At 43.2% G+C, this 21,046-nt stretch overlaps 1 protein-coding gene across 2 annotated transcripts in view; it reads right to left on the bottom strand.

The window, feature by feature from the left end:
- Window positions 1–21,046, bottom strand: part of DENND4B (DENN domain containing 4B) — a 2,518,380-nt gene that overhangs the window by 608,640 nt on the left and 1,888,694 nt on the right. For both annotated transcript variants that reach the window (XM_044079736.1, XM_044079737.1), the window contains one exon: window positions 9,080–9,255. In XM_044079736.1, the coding sequence (XP_043935671.1) occupies window positions 9,080–9,255 (176 nt within the window). The remainder of the gene's footprint in view (window positions 1–9,079; window positions 9,256–21,046) is intronic.

Raw genomic sequence — 21,046 nt, 5'->3', positions numbered from 1 at the left:
GGATTGTCCACATCACCAGGGGAATTTATGACAATGCCCAGCTTGCCATCCAGTCCTCTGAAAACTTGGTCAGCCATAGCCCACTGGTTTTGGCCTGCACCTCAGGAAAGTATATCCCAAATAACAGATGCCCCAACACCGAACCCTGGGGTATGCCACTCATTTCAGGTCTACTGCTTGAGGTGGCTTCCTCTATTTTGACTAGGTAGGTTCTATCAGTGAGCCAGTTAGCTACCCATCTGGTAACAAAAAAATTGATGCCTAGTTGAGACAGTTTCTCTATTTTGCCTGAGTGGGGAATATTGTCGAAGGCTTTGGCCAGGTCAAGGTAAGCGCTGTGCGCCATCTTCCCCATGTCCATGGCTTTGGTGACTGCGTCAAAGAAGTTGACCAGATTTAACAGACATGACCTCCCCTGAATGAAGCCAAACTGTGTGGGATCAAGTGTTTGGAGGTTGCCAATGTCCTTGTTAATGAGGACCATGATAATCTGTTCCATGGTCTTGCAGATCAGGCTAGTTAGGCTTATGGGTCTATAATTTCCCAGATCAGTGGACGCTCCACCTTTGTGCAAAGGGATGACAATGGCTTTACTCCACTCAGCTGGGACCAAGCCGGTACTCAGCCTTTGGTTGAATAGGGTGCCTAACAGTGCTGGAAGTTCCTGCCTGAGTTCATGTGGGATGCAGCCTGGGATGTTATCAGGTCCCATGTAGGCTGTATTGTTTGCCTTTGAGAGAGCAGTGATGACCTGTTTCTTAGATATAAGGAGAAGGGGGGGGGGAGTACTGGGAATGTCCTGATTTACTGATAGGGGGGACAGAGGGGTGAAGTTTTCATTGAATCTGTCAGCCATCAAGTTTGCTATACCTATGGCATTTATATATGTGGTGTCCTTGACCACCAGTTCTGAACAGATATAGGTGCTTCCTTTTGTATTTGTGGACATATGTGAAGAAGGCCTTATGACTGTCTCTAGCAGATGTGGCCAAATTGGACTCAAAGTTTGCTTTGAAGGATTTCACTAGTGCTCTTATTTGCTTGTTCAGGCTAAGGAGAGATTGCTTCCAATTGGGCGCCTGCTCCTTTTTGGCCCTGGACAGCAACTTTTTCCTTTTGTTATAGAGTTTATTTATTGCAGATGTCCAGCAGACAGGTTTACTCGACTGGAGGAGGATGATTTAATCCTATTGGGTATTCCTGATTCCATGCATCTATATAAATGTTCTTATAATGGTTTGCTATAGTTTTGGATACTGGTGCCAGTTCCTAGAGGGGGGAAGGGGCTGTGAAGCTGTTTATACTATCCCTCAGGAAGCTGTAATCAACTATGGAGAAGTTTTTTTGTTGACCCTAGTTAAAGGGGGGGGGGGTCGAGGGAGATGGTGACTTCGAAAGTAACTTCTTTATGGTCTGATCTTACCTGGGAGGATGACACTGCAGGATGTTGAAGTGGTTACTCATGTTGGTTAATACCAAGTCCAAGATATTATCACCTCTTGTGGGGATATCAAATAGCTGTTCCAAAGCATTTGCACTGAAAAAATTGAGGAATCTCTGGGCATTTGCATTGTGGCATGAGCAGTTCTTCCAGTCTATGTTTGGATAGTTGAAGTCACCCAGGATCAGGGTAAAGGGTTGAATCTTGATAGATTGGATGAGGTCCAGATAGGCGGACTGGGCAACTTGAGTCAGATTTGGGGACCGGTAGCTAGCTATGATTTCTATAGAGGTCTTGTCAATGGTTAACTGCACCTAGAGTGAACAGCCTGAAGGTGTGCATGTCTTTAATATATACTGAAACTCCACCTCCTTTGGCTTTACTGCCCACAGTTTGGGGTCTGAATGTATGACAGGATGAGTATAACCAGGTAAGGCTGGTGTGCTCTCCGCAGCTTTGAACCAGGTTTCTGTGACTGTGCATATGTCAGCATTTTCCAGTGTTAAGAATGCTTGCAATGAGTACAGTTTCATGTTTAGACTCCTAGCGTTTAGCAGCATGACCTTTAATTTGTGTTTTGTTGAAATTTTTGTGTTGGTAGTTTTAACCTCATCACTTTTCCTAAAAAAGGCACTATGGGGTATGCAAGAGCCTTTGCCAGAAGCCTGAAGCCCAAGTGAGACAGATGCACGCCATCTCTGGCAAAGCATCATGGTCTGTCAACTATATCTTCCCAGGCTGTCAGGTGCTGGATCCTGTTGGAATGACACCAGACACTAAGCCAATTGTTAAAGCCAATCATTTTCTGTTTGTATTGAGGTACTGAGGCATCATTCTGGGTGACAGCAGAATGCTGCTTAAGGCTAGGGACATACCCCGCCTGTAACTCATATTCAGCAAGTTCAATCATGTCTCTGTTCATGTAGTCCAGGGAGATGAGTCTCAAGTCATTCATGTCAACATGGACTATGACAGAGTCGTAACAGTACCTGTTGAGAGACTTGAGTGCGTATTTGATATGGCAGTTTCTGGCCCCTGAACAACAACTAACTGTGACTTTCTCCTTATCCAGCCTGGTGAGAGGCACATCTGTGTGTCTCACAATGGAGTCTCCTCTAGGATTAATATGTTGAGTTTACAGTTAAGCCTTAGTGGCTGAGACACCTATGTGTGGGTATGTGGTGAGGAGCATTGTGGAGATCACGTGTGTTTTTGCCTTGGAGGTCTCCTTTGTTTGGATATGTTTTTGTTGAGGACCTCTACATATGTGGGTGTCTGCTGTGTAGGTGTGGGTGATGTCTGAGGTGTAGTGATTGTGTTGACAACCTTCTCAGTGCCAGATAGACTGGCTTGTGAGGGAGACAGCACAGGTTCTAGGTTCTTAATGTAATTCCATCTCTTGCAAATTGTGTTCCTAGGTAGTAGTAATAGATGGTTGTCTTTGTACATGAAGCAGTTGCTACACTGTCTCAGGATGCCCATATCAACCAGACTGGCAGGAGAAGCTGTAGGAAACTGTCCATCCACATTTGTCAAAATCTGAAGGAAAAAGGCCAGGGAGAGCTAAGGGGTAGGCCTAAAGCCCAAGTGCTTAAATCAAAACTAAGAGGCTTAGAAGAACACTTACAAATTAAACAGGCTATAAGCAAGCCATAATAAATGCAACAGAAAAGATGCAATTGAACACTTTAGAGAACAAGCAGCAGCAAGTAGCAGAAAAAGCAAGATGAAGTAATAAGAGTAGGGTCAGGAAACACAAATACAGTAAAAACAGCTGAATAAAGTGTGTTTTTTTTTTCTTGTTTGTTTGTTAGTAAAGTGGAAAGGGAGAGAGGAGGAACAGAAGTTAATTCAAGGTTAAGGAACTAAGGGGTTTAGCTTTCCCAAATGATCTCTGTATTAGGTAGAATGAGCTAATGAGATGGGACTAGGAGGAATGTCCCAGATCAGATTTACAGTAGGGACGGGCAACAGCAAAAGCCACCAATTTTAAGAACACAGCAGCAGTTGGGTAGGAGAAAAACAAAAATTCAACCAGAGGTCAGCAAATATATAAATGCAGACACAGAAAATTAAATAATTAAGTCAAGCAAATAAATAAAAACAGTGCAGTACTATTAAGCAAATAAATAAAACCAGTGCAGTACTGATAAACACTGAACAGTTAAAGTGTAAAAATATACTTATGACCACTCTGTAATTCCAGATTGTTTAAGAAGCACTTTCAGTCAAGCACAATGGAGCTTCTAGCAAGATAAGCAAAAATTCACACAAAGTTAATATTTTATACCAGCAAGAAAAAAGACCATTCCAAAGCCACACCTTGAGGCAATCAGATAACACAGAAGCTGTCTGACCAGTTTTTCCACTCTGGAATGAGTTCACCACAAACTTCCTCCTGCCCTAGAAAGTTGTAATAGAGACCATATGTGGAACCAGCTGTAGACCCCTAGCTACTTGTGCATTTTAAAAAAAATCCTCCATTTTGTTACAAGTGCTTTCCCTTGATAATTTGTTAAGAGTGCCTCTCCATACTGCTAATAAAAATGTTTTTTGTCTAGCACACGCTTGCATTTACTTTTTACTTTTAAAGTACAGTTACATTTTTTTAATCAGGGTATAAAAGTTGGTGAGTGAAGTACTGGTTTATTCACTGTCAGGAAGTAATTTACTGCTGTTCATGATGAACAGACATTACTGGCTGAAGTTTTAGCGGTGTTCCTATTGGTTCTTTTACTTTAGCTCCTCAGCTAAATATTGCTGGTTGGAGCTCCACAGTGTCACACAACACTGTATTCGACAGAAGCAAGCTCTTTCATTTTCAGTCTCTCTCAAACCACAGCCAACTCCTCCTTACAGTTAAACTTGTTTTAACTGCAGTGTTTAGCAGTGGAACATAGATGGCACATTTGAAGTCAATTAGAATGCCCAGTACAGTCTAAGCTACTTACTTCATCTACTGTTTTTATTTTATCAAATACTTAATCCAGAAACCAGAGCACTTGCTTATTCTCTCATTGTTCTCTGATGGACCTCACACACTTGGTCAAAATGGAAGGTATTCCGCTCAGTTCACTTTCTGCTGCCAGCCTCATAGAACTTGGTATATTCAGGCAATGTAAAATTTGCCTGATACTCACAGATAATGATATTCTATTTAAGTTTTCATCATCTACTTGTAAGAGATACAAGAAATTAGCCACATTTGAGGGCATACTCTCACAAACTAAGACATCCTGTGGGCATTATTCAATTACTACACACACACACACACACACACACACACACACACACACACACACACACACACACACACACACACACACACTCTAAATTATCCTACATTGAGCACTAAAAAAACACTGGCCAATTTTCAATGGCATAGTAGGTGCAAGGTCTGGCATATGATAACCACTGCACCACAGATTGGTGAGAACACTGCAGTGTGTTACCAGGAACAGCATCTCCTAGACCAATGACATCCAAGCATTTATCAAACTCAAGTAGAAATGTAATACTGATTGGTGACTCCATAATGAGACACAGATTCTACACTCAAAACTGGGCAAAAGAAGCATGACATCTCAAAAAAGATCAGTTGGCATAATAGTTACGGTCTTCGCCTCCCATGCACAATGTACAAGGTTTCATTCTGACCTCTAGTCAATGTTGGTTTGGAGTCTGCATGTTCTCCCTGTGTCTCTGCAGGGTTTCTTCCACCTTTGAAAAACGTGCTGAGTGCTTCCATCTATAAACTCACCAAAGAATGTGGCAGCAGCACAAAGTCTATATGGTGTCCTATTAGCAGGGAAGAGTTGCACAAGCCAACCATCTGGGTATCTACTGTGTGTGCAGTATTCTCAAGATTGGAGAAAATGCATCACAGACTGTGCACCACAGCAAGGCTAGCCACTCAACGATGGAAAATATGGCTCAAGGTGATTTGTTCATGTTGACTAATGTCTCCAAATGGGCATGGATAATTACTAGTGAAAAGTGGGTTGAGGATCCAACCTACTCCAACATACACCAGGGGCCCATGCTAAAGGTGGAAAGGGTGCAAGTGCCTCTATTGGCCAGTGTGTCCTCCAAAAAGCCCAACTGCCCTGGGTCAATAAGCTACTGGCTGTCTGGTGTCCAGTTGGCCAGCTTGGGTTGCTTGAGGGAAAGCTGGATGTAAAACCATTCAACCTGAGAAACATGAAGAATTGCTACTGAATGTAGGTTCACTGACAGGATGGAACTTGGAAGTCATTAACATGGTGGTGAGGAGGAGGCTGAACATCCTACATATTCAGAATGGAAGAGCAATTCCGCAAAGCCATTTGGCTTGGGATCCAGAGTCTGCTACTCACGAGGAGGGAAAGCTACAAACGGTTTGGGAATTGTGGTGAGGGTGAGGCTTAAGAAGACAGTGATGGATGTCATCAGAATTACTGACAGACCCATAGCAATTAGATTCCAGTATAATGATTGAGCAGTGCTCATAATCTCAGCCTACGCCCCACATCAGGGTTGTGACAGGGAAGAAGAGAGTTCATTCAGACAACAGTTGCAGGACCTACTAGACAAAGCAGGACAACATGTATTGGTGTTGATATCATGGGTGACATAAATGCACATATTCGGACATACAGAATATGATATGAAGACTGCCTGGGTTCACGTGTGGGGCAAGAGGAATAAAGGAGAGGTTATTCTAGATTTCTGTCTAGAAAATGGTTTGATGGTAGCCAACACATGGTTCAGACAGACAGTCACAAGATTACATACAAAAGTGGCCTACATGCAACCTAGGTAGACTTCCTCCTAGTAAGTAAAGGGCAATAGGGTAGAATCAGTGAATGCAAAGTTATCCCCAGTGAAACAATCAGCCTGCAGCATAAACCACTGGTTGCCATAATGAGCTGCCAGCAGTGGTCAGAGAAGGCTCTAAGGTCAAAGGAGACCAAGCTAAAGACCTAAAAGTTGACTGAATAAAAAGCACAACTGTTCCAAGGAATTACTCAGGACTCTAGCACTTCAAGAGGAGGAGTGAATAGGTGGAACTGTAGAAAAATGGTAGCACCTCTAAACAGCATGTCTGAGGACTACAGAACAGGGATTTGGCTGAGCCAGGTATGGAAATAAATTACACAAGGAAAGCTGGTGGTGGAATGCAGAAGTCCAAGAAGTTATCAAAAGAAAGAAGAAAAGCAGGAAAAAGTGGGAGACAGAAATATGGACAAGGCTAGGAAGGAATACTGGCTGACTAACAAAGAGGCTAAGAAAGGAGTTACAATAGCAAAGAAAAAAGCATCAGAGGCACTCTATCAGCTTCTGGAAAGTGAGTTAGTAGACGGCACAAAGGAACTATCAAGTTGCAAGGCAAAGACAGAAAGATAAAGATAGTCAGACACCCTTCATAAAGGATGTCAGCAACAACCTTCTCACCAGTCCACAGGACATCAAAAGCAGTTGGAAGGAGTACTTCCAGCAGCTTCTGAATGAAGAAAGCTCCATAGAAGCTGTACTGCCCCACACACAACCTATGATGAGAGAACAGGAGGAGCCTCCCACAGTAGAAGAACAAACACCAAGGAAAATGCAGTCAGTGAAAGCAGCAGACTCAGATGAGATCACAGCTGGATGACATAGGAGAAAAATGGCTCTTCAGTGTACTAATAGCAGTGTGGAGAGAAAGGTGTACCCCAGATGACTGTAAAATAAGCATATTAGTGCCAGTGTTCAAGAACAAAGGGGACATTCACAACAGTGGGCAGTACAGAGGTATCAAAGCCCTTGCCACACTGCATTAAAGTTCTGGAAAGGGTGACTGATAAATAAATAGGCAAAGCAGTGGAAAGTAAGATGGGAGATCAGCAGTTCGGATTTAGATCAGGATGCAGCACGACTGACCCAATGTTTGCAATGAGACAGTTGAAAAGAAGCTAGAGATGAGGAAAGAGTCCTAGTGGGCATTCCTAGACTTGGAGAAAGCATATTACAAGGTCTCAAGAAAGCTGATTTGGGCAGTCCTGCAATGGTATGAAGTCCCAGAAACACGGGTAGCATTAGTGCAAGCTATGTACAAGGACCCAATGACTCAAGCATGAACAGTGCTTGATCTCACAGAGGGGTTTCCCAGTGGGTGTGCATCAGGGTTCAGCTCTGAGCCCACTGCTGTTCATACTAATGACGGACTATATTAGCAAATGGGTTGGAGGGGACATATCAACAAAGTTCCTGTATGCAGACAATGTGGTACTACAAGCAGACTCTAAGCAAGAACTTCAGCAAAGGAAAGGGGATTCAAATACAAAATCAAAGGTACAGGGGATAACACTGAGTACAGATAAGACGGTTGTACTGGCAGCAAATGGGGAAAATCAGAAAAAGCTGAAAACTGAAACAGAAGGGAAAATGGCAGAACAGGTTAACAGCTTCAAATATTGGAAAGGGGTGGTTGAGGAAAAGGGAAGTCTGAATAATCTAGAATCAGAGGGGCTGCAGCCAACTGACACAGAGTGCCAGGTATAGTGTATGGCAGAAGAATGCCAAAGAAGCTGAAAAGTATGGTGTACAGAACAACTGTGTGACCAGTACTACTGTATGGTACAGAAACCAAACAAGTAAAGGCAGAGCAGTTGAGGAAGCTTGAGGTGATGGAGATGAACTGCCTGAGACAAGTGAGTGGACGCACGCTATAGGACAGATGAAGAAATGAGGACATAAGAGTAGAAGTAAAAGTAGCTCCAACTACAGAAAAGGTCAAAAAGAACAGAATGCGGTGGTTTCAAAAAGTGCTGTGACATCACTTCAATCCATTTGAGCTACAACCAGCTGAGGCAGATGTCACCATGGTTCAACATTTCATCCGAAGGATGGATATGTTATATTAACCACTTGTAAACCAGCCAGCATGTAACCATTTCCCAAGTGTAGACTACTGGCTATCAAGTATGTTAATGAGCATTCCTATAACAGACCATGTTCATTTACTTAAGGTATGTTTACCAGGATAGTACAACTAGTTACAGTCCATTTTCAGTGAAAGTCTGGTGAAAAAAATCCACTACAGAAATGAACAATCTCAGGGAAACCGAATAAGTTAAACAGAAAATTGCAAGACTAACAAAGTTCACATCAAATTACAAGGCTTTAAGATAGGGTTGTGTACAATTGAAAACAGAACATGAAAAACATATTTGGGAGAGCAGACATCAGGACAGCAAAGGTATACATTTTTACATTCTGTTTTTAGTCAGTTTATTCCTATACTTTGGCAAGTATGTTATACAGTAAAGTTCAGGAGTTTTACATTTAATAGACTCGCAAGCAAACAGAGTTGCAAAATTTGTGAGAAGTATATGTATTAGTTTTAGGAAAAGTAGGATAGTTGGAAAAAAATGAACACCTACAGGACAGGGAATAGAAGTGTAAGAACAGCAATGGAAAAATATAACAGACAATAAGGTTATCTGGGGTGCATGAAAAGCAAATAAATCACAGAACATTTCCACTGGCGTGGATTTTGAAAACTACCTCTGGTTTAACTGTCACCCTTTTCAATGACACTTAAAATAAATTACCATTATTCCTAAAATAAATTAATTTCACTACCAAAGTTGGAAGACTAGCTTGCTTCTCCTTTCCTACCTGTGGCGAGACTGTAGGTCATTTATCTCCACATTAATAAATGGAACAAAAGGACGACTGCAGAAAGGACAGATGGTGTTGAGATTAGAGTCATCGGATGACCATCCTGCCATGATCTCTTCATCATAAATGAGGAATTTACAGTTCTGGCACATTGAGCAGCTTGACAGCAAAACCTGAAGTTTAAAAAAAATATAATTACCACAATTTCAGTGTCAGATTCAAAAAAACAGTTGTGCAAGGAGACTCAACACAGCAGATGATGGAATAACACAACCAGAGCTGCAGGTACTACACAAATGTATGGTTGTAACAAAGGCTGGATGTCAGTCATTCCACTTAACGTCTTTAGCAGTTGAACGCCCTTACTGGCATGTATAAATGCAAACTTGAGCCATAGCTATTAAACCTAAATCATGGCTACATATTTAAAACAAACAGAAATTGTGTGAAACCTGTGTTGCAGATGTACAAAATAGCTGCAATTCCAACTACAAAGCTAAGGGGGCAATAAAGAAAAATGTCAAAACACTAGATACAATTTTAGAAAATAACTGGAACCCAAGAGGTCTATAAGTGGTATAGAGCCAACTATGTACGAGTTCCACTTGACTCCACAACATGAGGAAGAGAGAGAGAAAAAAAGTCTGTTCTGAATGTTCTAGATGTAGGGATAACACAAACATTAGGGACACTATTATGAAATGGGCAGCAAGGTAGCTCAATATTAAGACTTTTGCCTCACTACCCCAGGGTCCTTGTGTTAAATCCTGATTTCCAGTCACTGAGAGCACCACAACACTAAATGTTTTATAATATTGACACTGCTCAAGGAAATCATAATATGAATGGGAATTAGCAGAAGGTAGATCTCTGTATCATGGCTTGATTGTTCTTCGAGCAGTTAGGTATCTTTAGTATTGCACTGCTGCACTCCTATTCCAAGGTCATTATGGGGAACCCAGCTACAAAAGAGTGCAGCTCACACGTCACTTCTCTTTGTGCTGCCTACAAAGAGGCAGAGAGAATGAACACCAGAAAAGCTCTTAGGAAGTCTGAAGGAGTCTTTAAACGTAGAGCAAAACAATCAAACATGCTTCTTACCATAACGTTCCATGTGAATTGTTCATCTCGCCTTTGTTCTTACACACACGGGGTTCAGAGCCGATCCTCGGCTCTGAGTCAGCCACATCACCAGCTTCGCATCTTCGAGAAAGCTCGAGGCACAGTGCTATCCCATGATCCTCCGGTGTCAACCCTCAGATCTAGTTTGCTAACACTCGAAGAATCCTACTAGTTTCTGCGCCCTAGCTCACAGGAAAGCTACTACACTGTCTAATACTTTATCATAAAGTAGAGGAGAAAAGCTGCCATACCTGAAGTACAGTAGGAAGCTCAAGAACACCCACATGTAAAGAAGACCGAACTGAGCTCAAGACATGCCCGTTCTCCTAGGCCACAGGATGGGGGATGGAGGGGGGGAATGTAAGAACAAAGGCGAGATGAACAATTCACATGGAATGTTATGGTAAGAACATAACTTCTTTATGTGAAATTGTTCGATCTCACAGTTTGTTCTTACACATGGGTAGCGTCCCTAGCTCCTTTATCCTGGGTGGCTCAAGGGAGAACATACCTGAGAACAGTGGAACCAAACGTAGCCCTGTCTCTGGAGTTTTTATCTAATTTGTAGTGGGCAATAAAGGTATGTGGTTTCGCCCAGGTTGCCGCCGCACAAATGGTATCTAATGGTAAGCGAGCGGCATGGGCCAAGGAAGTAGCAACTGCCCTCGTAGAATGAGCTCTAGGATTAAAGGGGAGCTGTTGTTTTGATTCTGCATATACGAAATTTATACAATCTGATAGCCATTTGGATAAAGTAACTTTCGCTATCGCTTGTCCCTTTTTTTGGTCAGCATAAGATACAAATAGTTGGTCTGATTTTCTGTATTCCTTAGTCCTGTCTAAGTAAAATCTTAGCCGCCTGTGGACATCCAACTTGTGCAGCATGTATTCCAGCTTATTAGAGTGATTTTTAAAGAAGGTGGGTAGTTCAATGGACTGATTAATGTTTTGAACTGAACAAATCTTTGGAAGGAAGGATGGGTTGGTACGCAATGTAACTCTGTCTGGGTGAAAAATCATGTATGGGGGCCGGACAGACAAAGCTTGCAACTCCGAAACTCTCCGAGCGGAAGTGATGGCAACCACAAAGAGCGTCTTCTATGATAAAAATTTGAGAAGAGTTGTGGCGGCTGGTTCGAATGGGGGCAGCATGAGCCATGATAACATCAGGTTAAGATTCCACGGGGCGACTGGATCACGAAAAGGAGGACATAGGTGAAAGGTACCTTTCATAAAGGCTTTGCAAAGTCTTTGGGACATGAGAGAATTATCTCCTAGACCAATATGAAAATTGGATATAGCCGCCAGCTCTACTCTTATCATGGAAGTGGAAGCTCCTTCCTGAAAGAGTGTGGAAAGAAACTCTAATATCTTGTGTACTGGAGCCCATGATGAATCTATACCCTGTTGTGAGGCCCAGTATGCAAAACACTTCCATTTGCTATTGTATAACTTCCTCGTGGATGGCTTATGGGAAGATACAATGATCTGCTGAACTGCAGGGGACAGCAAGTTTGACCTGGCTAAGATGGGAAGCGGAGCAGCCAAGCTGTCAGTTTGAGGGACTTGAGAGATGTGTGGGGAACTCCCGACGAGTGCGTCAACAGGTCTGGCACTGGGTCCAGAATCCATGGTTCGTCCACCTGATGAGTTTGAAGAAAGGGAAAGCAGATTTGTCGAGGTCAGAATGGGGCTATCAAAATTATGGTCCTTTCCAGACGTTTGGCTTTCTGTAAGAATTTGGGGATTAACGGGATAGGAAGAAAAGCGTAAAGGCCAATCGTGTACCAGTGCGTCCCTGGGGGTGCCCCCCGGAGGGGATAGTAGGGCAATGTAGCTTTTGCATTTGGCATTCAATGGGGGATGAAATAGGTCGCAGCAAGGCTGGCCCAATTTGCGGAAAATCATTTCTGCTACATGAAGTTTGAGGGACCACTCGTGGGGCAACAGGATGGCTCTGCTCAACCTGTCCGCAATCACGTTGGATGTCCCCGGGATGTGCGTTGCTATCAGAAAGTGTCCGGTGGACACAGCCCATTGCCAAATCCTGAGGGCCTCTCTGCACAATGGATAGGACCTGGTTCTCCCTTGTTTGTTTATGTACCAGACTACTGACATGTTGTCTGTCTGAACTGTCACCGTTCCCAGAGGCAAGGACTTGTGAAAATGCTGCAACGCTAGAAACACTGCCCTCAGCTCTAGGACATTGATATGCAGTTGTATTCCAAAATGGACCATTGACCTTGGACTGTTCTTCCCTGAAAAAGCCCCCTCCCCCTATCAGGGAAGCGTCCGTGGTCACAGTCGCTGTAGGACTGGGTAATACGAACGGTCGGCCTGTTATTAGATCCTGATTGTGCATCCACCAAAGGAGGTCTCGTTTGCAAGAGTCTGTGATTAGGATTTGGTGAGACAGTGGGAGCTGTAGGTACGACCACTGGGTGAAGAGCATTCACTGAAGAATCGTCATATGCATTCTGCCTAGGGGAACTACAATAAGGGCGACTGCCATCATTCCTAGGACTCGTAGGATTTGTCGTGCAGGGACTTTCCTGCTCTGAAGAAGGATAGTAATTTGAGTTCTGAGGGCTGATACCCTTAATGGGAGGAGATTGACTCGAGCCAGGGTAGTGTCCAAATCTGCCCCTATAAATGAGATACGCTGTGAGGGTGATAGTGCAGACTTTCCAAAATTGATCGTTATGCCTAGAGAGGAGCAAAGGTTGATGGTGTAATCTCTGGCTTGCACAAGGCGATACTCGGTGGTGGCGGAGAGGAGCCAGTCGTCTAGGTAAGGAAACAAACTCGAGTTTTGATACCAACTGGGATGAAACTTCGATCAGTTTGGACAGAGCTGAGTTCTCCATTAGCTTTTGTACCACTCGGTCGACGTCGGAATCGGAAAGCGGCCTCGAAGAACGGGTCGAAGGGGCCAAAGCCGCCACCGAGCAAAGGATTGAAGACGGTGGTAACTCCGATACCGGCTCCAACACGGTAGTCTCGATCAGAGACAAGGACTCGACGCCCGACCCTGAGGCCTTTGGAGCCGGCGTCCGAATCTGGAAAGAGGTGCTCGGAGCAGAGGACTTAGGCTCCGACACTCTTGAAGACTTCGACCCCTTCGAAGACTTGGACACTTGTTCGGTCTTGTACAGAGCCTCTTGAAATTCGGGTTTAAGCAACCCTCTGTCAACCAACTTCCTGCGTCTTTCCAGCATGACCCACCCACTGAAGGAATGACATATGGAGCAGTCTTCCTGCAAGTGGAGAGGGCCAAGACAGTAGACGCAGGAGGAATGGTTATCAGTAATGGACATCTTTTGTCCACACTGACATCTCTTGAAGCCTGATTTGGCTTTCTCAGACATTTTAAACAGTAAAGTTATGAAAAAAATATATATATAAATCAAAAAACACAGCACACATATATAGAAATGCACACAATATATACAAGTTTAAATATATATATATATATATATATATATATATATATATATATATATATATATATATTTTATAGACAAACAGTATCTAACTATGTTATAAGGGAAAAAGTTAAGGCAAAAACTACAATAAAATATAAAAATTACTGTCAATCCTGACAGAAAAATCCAAGGCCTTAACTAAGTAAATACTAAACTATTTTTTTATATCTAATAGAAAAAAGCACGCTCTGTTAACTACACCTACACTACTATACTACTTATAAAACTATTTTAATCACTAATTTAAACTACAAATTCGAAAAAGATGAAATATAAAGAAAAAATACTGTCCCGAGCCTCTCAGAATGCGATCTGCTGCTAGCGGCAAACTAGATCTGGGGGTTGACACCGGAGGATCATGGGATAGCACTGTGCCTCGAGCTTTCTCGAAGATGTGAAACTGGTGATGTGGCCGACTCGGAGCCGAGGATTGGCTCCGAACCCCGTGTATGTAAGAACAAACAGCGAGATCGAACAATTTCACATCTAATATATATATATATATACTTGTAACACAAGCAATCAAATCCTCCCAGCAGCTACTTATGAAGGGATGGAAAATACAGTACCACACATTATGGTTAACTGGATACAGATCTTCACAACAAATGCTTATAAGTTCTGAATTTGGTGCAGCATTATATACAAAGAGCAACATAATACATGACAAATGCAGGGAGGGGGAAAGCTAGAAGAACCACACCTGTAGCAATTATGTTACTTTTCAAATATCTACTATTAAGGTGACCATACTCGCACAACTTTCTCATGTTACTCCTGAAGATCACTACTGCAGAAAAGCATAATACAGCCAGAAAAGTACAACAGTGGATCCTCATCTCCCATAAGGTGGATGATTCACAAAATGCTCTATACGTCAGCCAAAATAAACCACGCAATACTTTGATCAAATCATTTGTAATGCCTGAAAAATCTGTGACATTCAGAATGCACCCTGAAAAATATTCTGAGAAAATACATTCTTGAAAAACGCTGCAGCAGCTGACCTGGTGAAGTGAGCTCTTACCTCCCCAGGCAACATTTAGTTTTATTCATTAAAACAAAAGTAATGAGGTAATCTGGCAACCCTGCTGACCATTCATAATTGACATGGAGCTTATTATATTGCCTATGTGTTTTCATTTCTTAAATGTAGTACCTGTGTTGTCTATGGCCATAGTATGTAAAATTCTTTCACTTTAGTTTAGGGAAGAAAACTGACTGACCAAATCTTCAGCAATCACTTAAGGGTTCATAGATGAGTACTAGGCCATCTGCCTTTGCGAGTCATTTTAAGCTTAGCTATTAAACACATTTGGTATTATAATTTTCAGTGTCTTTCTCGGGTAGATAGCAAATGTTGGAGGTGTGATGGGGAAGAAAGCAGTAACTGAGAACATGTTTTTTGTGCATGTAATGAGTTTGCAGATTTGAAAATGTTCCTAGCGTACTCTGTCAGAAATATTTTTGTGACAAATGGCTGACTTAAGGAAATGATTCTTTGCAGCTGAGACAGCTTTTACTAGAAAGACTCACCCAGACTCAGCTACACTTTGCTGTGAGGGAAAGGTTAGTTTGCTTTTTATTTGTATTACTTTATTGCCTTTTTCTATTTTGAATACTGTGATTTGTTTATTTACCTTGTGTTTTACTTGTATTCTGCTTTAAACTGCATATTAAAACTTGAAAAGAAACCACAACTCTGTCTCTTGAGAGTCAGGCAGAAATTTTTCTCCACCCTCCCACCTGATTACTGTAGTGTTCTTAAACACCACTGTCTTTCTAGTTGCCTTCCCCTTATGTTAATTCGACCATATATATGATTTCCTCTCTGTTTTTACTGGCTTGTGAGAGTAAGCACAAAATTATCATTTTGTGAAATCACTCCCCTTCAACTATATGGACTTACTGGCCATCCTACTGTATTCCATAGTAACAGAATACAAAAGTGACCACCCCCTTTCAATCTATCTTGCTGCTTTAAAAAGTGACTCTCCACTAAAACTTAACTTTTTAGACAGGTAAAACTAAGTTACCTACTTTCACATCTAACTCCTCTAGTGCACACTGCAGTGTTTAGGATAAACCATTTTTTATAGGTTCATAGGTTTATACTAGGCTATCTGCCCTAAGACATTTATAAGCCTAGCCCAAAGTTTTGTGGCTTACGCCACCCCTTATGTTAAAAAATACTGTGCCCATTAGTTTGTTGTGCCTCTGTCCAGCAGTGACACAGAGATGATTCCCTGGGTAAACCTACGATCTCCCATCCACCGGTCAAGATTTCTCTTGAACAGAGCCAGCGAGGTGCTCTGCCTCACAAGGACCAGGATTTTATTCCACAGCATAGGGAGTCTCTGGGCGACAAATCTATCCCTCCAGCATGTCCTATTTATATCCGTGCTAAGGTTTAAGTCGCTTGCTCTAGTGGATCTGGTAGATTTGGATTTTTTGAGGTGGAGCATGTCCATTAATTCCGGGTTGGACATGGCCTTGTATGTCAGGCACAGGTCACCTCTGAGCAGACGGTATGTGACTGAATAGAGCTGGAGTTTCTTCAGTCTGGCAGCATATGACAGATTTTGGAGTCCCTTTATCCTTTTGGTGAGGAACTTTTGGGGTCTCTCCAATTGCTGCAGGTGTCGGGTGAGATACATCCCGAATGAGGCATTGTACTTGATCATTGGTCTGATAAGTGAAGAGTACAGGGGAACAATGACCTCCCTTCATGATCAGGTGGGCAATGCAGAAGGTCTTTCTAACCAATTTAGCAATGTGAGTGTCAAAAGAAAGGCCACTGTCAACCTGGGTCCCCAGGTCCCTGATAACCTCTTCTGTGCTTAGTGGATTGCCACCTATATGGTAGCTTGGGGTTACCTTGTTTTTCCCAAAGGGTATGACTATACATTTTTTGGCATTTAACTTCAGGCCATGGCTCTGGCACCAGCTATCAGTTTCCGTGAGACCCCTCTGAAGGATATCTGTGTCCGATGTACTTTCCACTATGGCGCCCAGTTTGCAGTCATCTGCAAACTTTGTCAGCCATAGTCCTCCTATGTTTGCCTGTACTTCTGAGAAGTAGATGCCGAACAACAGGGGGGGCCAAGGACTGAGCCCTGTGGGACACCACTTGTGACCGACTTGGAGTCTGACATGGCGCCAGCAACTCTAACCCTGTGGGTTCTGTCCTTTAGCCAGTTTGCAACCCATCTTGTGACATATGGGTTTACATTTAAACTGGTAAGTTTCTCTATAATACCCGAGTGGGGTATTGTGTCGAAAGCTTTTGCAAGGTCAAGGTAGGCTGTATGGACTGCCTTTCCATCATCGATGGCCTTGGTGACTGTTTCGAAGAAGTCGACCAAGTTCAAAAGGCATGATCTGCCCTTGACAAAGCCAAACTGGGTCGGGTCCTATGTCTGCAAGTCCCCTATGTCTTTGTTTATGAGTTCCATTATGATCCTCTCCATAGCTTTGCAGACCAGGCTCGTTAAGCTTATGGGGCGGTAATTACCAGGGTCCGTAGAGGCACCGCCTTTGTGGAGTGGGACCACAGTTGCCGTACGCCACTCCTTGGGCACGTATCCTGTGGTAAGGCTAAGATTAAACAGCTGCCTTATGTGCGGGTTTAGTTCCTCGTTGAGTTCGTGTAGCACACAGCCGGGGACACCATCTGGTCCCATTGATGCTGTGTTTTTAGCTTTAGAGAGAGCAGCTTTCACCTGCGCATTTGAGATGTCTGGGAGGCTACACTCCGCTGGGATAGTTATCTCTCCTTTTGGGGGGGGGGTGAAGTTTGCACTGAACCTGTCTGCCAATATGTTGGCAATGTCTGTGGGTTCAGTGTTTTTGTATCATTTTGGACTAATTCTGAGCATATCTGGGAGTTTTCACCCAGGTTTCTAACATAGCTGAAGAAGGCCTTATGATTGTCTTTTGAATCTATGGCAATTTTTCTCTCAAAGTTGGCCTTGGATGATTTTATGAGTGCTCGTATTTTTTTACTAATAATGATCAAGGGTGTCTTCTCTTTTATGGATTTTGCTCTATCATGTAACAGCTTTCTCCTCTTATTGTAAAGTTTGTTTATGGCTGGGGTCCACCAGACTGGATGTTTGCCCTTGGTGAAAAGAGTCTTGGTTTTATTAGGGATTGCCTGATCCATGCAGTCCTGGAGGTGTTCGTAGAAGGCATTTGTAAGGGCTTCCGCAGCTTGGGTTGTGGTTTCCACTGGCTCTGGGGCCTTGAAGGATACCACACCAGTCTTGAGTAGTGTGAGGTTTGCTTTAGAGAAGTTCTTCACTGTGGTCTTTTTTGTTTGGGGGGGGGGGGGGGATGTGGATTTCCAGTGAGATTAGTTTGTGATCTGATCTCACCAATGAGGGATATACTTCCTGTGTGGAGCATTTTGTCCCCATGTTTGTGATGATGAGATCTAGTATATTTTCTCCTCTTGTGGGAACGGTGACTAGATGTTCCATGGCATTTGAATTTATGAACTCCAGGAACCTTTGGGCTAGAAAGTTGGGGCTTGAGTAATATTCCCAGTCTATATTCGGGTAGTTGAAGTCACCCAATATAATGGTGTTTGGAGATACATTTATACCCTCCAGTGTCTTCAGGAAGGCTGTGTGGGGTTCCTGAGTTTGAGAGGGTGGCCTGTAGCATGCTACAAATTGTAGAGCAGTTTTGCCTATAGTTAATTGCACCTGGATGGTTTCCGATGCTTCATGCGTTGCCACCAACCTGGAGGTGTGGGTATCCTTGATGAATATGGATACACCCCCTCCTTTTGTGGTGTGGTCCGGGTTTTGGGGCGGAGCATGATATGAGGTAAAACCTGATAGTGCCGGGGTGCTCTCAGGAGCCTTGAACCAGGTTTCAGTCACAGCACAGACATCGATGTTCTCCATACTGAGAAGGACCTCAAGTGCGTGCATTTTGAGATTTAGACTTCTGGCATTGAGCAGCATTACCCTTAGTTTCTTCCCATTTTTGTTTTCTAGGGTGGTAGGTTTAGAATTTGAGCCTTGCCTAAAAAAGGCACTATGGGGGTGGCAAGAGCCTTAACCAATAACCGGAATCCCAGGGGTGACAGGTGCAAGCCGTCCCTTGTGAAGCAGCGTGGCTTGTCAAGCATGTCATCCCAGGCAGACGGACACTGGATCCCCTTTGAATGACACCAGAAATTAAGCCAATTGTTAAAGCTGATCATCTTGTCTCTATGTTGTGGCATCATTCTTGGTGAAGGAAGGATACTGCTCAGGGTCAGGGTCATACCTGCCTGGGCTACATAATCAGAGAGCTCCTCTATGTCTCTTTTCATGTAGTCCAGGGAGGTACGTCTCAGGTCGTTCACACCAGCATGGACAATGACTGTGTCATATTTGTACTTGCTGTGAGTGACCCGAGTGCTTGTGTTATGTGTCGGATTCTAGCGCCCGATAGGCAGCTTACTGTGACCCTCTCCTTGTTCAGTCTGGTGAGTGGGACATCAGTGTGTCTGACTATGGAGTCACCTATGACAAATATGTTTGGTGTTGTATTTGGCCTTAAGGGCTGTGACTTGCCTTGCACACTGATTTTGTGGTTTATGTGTTGCCTGTGGTGTGTCATGAGGTGGCAGTTGCTTGGGTGTCTGCTTTGGAGGCCTCTGCTGTTTAGGTAAATTTTTGCCCAGAGCCTCCGAGTATGACTTTGTGTGTTTATGTGTTTGATTCATTGTTGTGATAGCTTTATGTGAGACTGGTTTTGTGGTGTGTGTAGTTGCCTTCTCCTCCTGTCTGGTCTTGCCAGTCCTGAGTTGAGAGAGCTCAGCCTCCAGTTTGGCTAAATAGCTGCATCTCTCGCAAGTATTTGTGTTATCTGGGGGGAGGAGGAGAGGGTTGTCTGTGTACATGAGGCAATTGTAACATTGCCTCAATATTCCCAAATTCACCAACTGGACAGGAGAGGACGCCAGCATCTGGCCCTTCGACATGCTAGAGAAATTAAGAAGTTAGGGGTGTAACTGAATAAGAGAGGACTTAGTAAGGAAGTGGGTACTCCTGGGGGGGGTTGCTAGTGAGGGACTTTGTATAATACAGAAGTGCTAAACCTGAAAAGAAGATGCTTTTAAGACAAGTGCTGAGCTTTTTTTTTTTTTGAGAAGAAAAAAAAAAAAAAAAAAGCTTTTAGGAACAAGTGCTGCGCTTTTTAGTTAAGGGATATACTGTTTAGATTACTAGTAGAGCAGTTCTAAGGGAAAAAATGAAGAACAGACTTTATGGAGCCAGAAAAAGTTTAACCTTGTTAAACCGGCGCTGCCCGATGCTGCTCTAGTGGCAACTCCGCGCTAAAGCTCAAACTAGGCAACTATGCAGAAAAACTTATCAAATAAACAGAGGAAAAATACTTAAAATCTCAAAAGTGGCTCCTTTCTTCTCTCAGCGTTTTCTCCTCTTGGTGGGTGCTTCACCAACAGCCAACAAGCCTGAAAAGACGCCAAAACCACGAGGCAACTAGGTTTTAAGAGAGGAAGATGAAGGAGTTTTGGAAATGACCCCTGTTGGCCAATAAAACTACAGTTTCAAGTCAGTAACCACTCCCACGGGGGGCAGGGAAGCAGCTCAATGTTTTTCACTGCCACTGATCAACAGAGAGACTTTCCTTTAGCCCAAGCAAAAATGGCCTCACAGAAACTTACAAAACAGTTCAACAACAGCAAGCCTGTAACTGAACTTTTTTAAATCTCAGAAAAGTGGGAAAAAAGCAAGATTTTTTTTTTATCTTACCTTTAAGCATCCCTGTGACTAGCACTTGCTTTAAAACCTGCTGGAAAGAACTAGGAAGTCTTAAACTGATCCAAGCACTCAACTCTCCTTGTTAATAAGGATAAATTAATCTTAGGCACTAAACAGCCTATAATTGCAAACCTTGCTAAGGTAAGGGAAAAAGTACAGTTTTGTACCTACCATAAATGTAGATGTTCGAGGATCTCCATTGCTGCAGTCCTTACATATGGGGTAGTCCGCTGTCCACAATCAGCCCGAATACCAAAGGGCTAGAACCGGTGTCGGCCATCGGCGCCCGAGACTGACGTCAGTACGTGCCAGTACAAATGCGCATGACCGACGCCATATCCTCAGTCTTTCTTGCCTCAGACGTCAGAATGCAAAAAACACCACCCAAAACCCATCCTAAAAAAGAAAAGGAGGAAGGAGGGAGGGAAAATTGGACTGCAGCAATGGAGATCCTCGAACATCTACATTTATGGTAGGTACAAAACTGTACTATGTTCTTCGTCTCCCATTGCTGCAGTCCTTACATATGGGTAGAATCCCAGAGCAACGGAAAAAAGGGAGGCTGGCTAACTAAA

Source organism: Protopterus annectens, chromosome 8.part0 (assembly GCF_019279795.1).
Source record: "Protopterus annectens isolate FY-2018-M chromosome 8.part0, PAN1.0, whole genome shotgun sequence".
In the NCBI taxonomy this organism is placed as follows: Eukaryota; Metazoa; Chordata; order Ceratodontiformes; family Protopteridae; genus Protopterus; species Protopterus annectens.
This window is presented reverse-complemented; position numbering and strand designations above follow the sequence as displayed.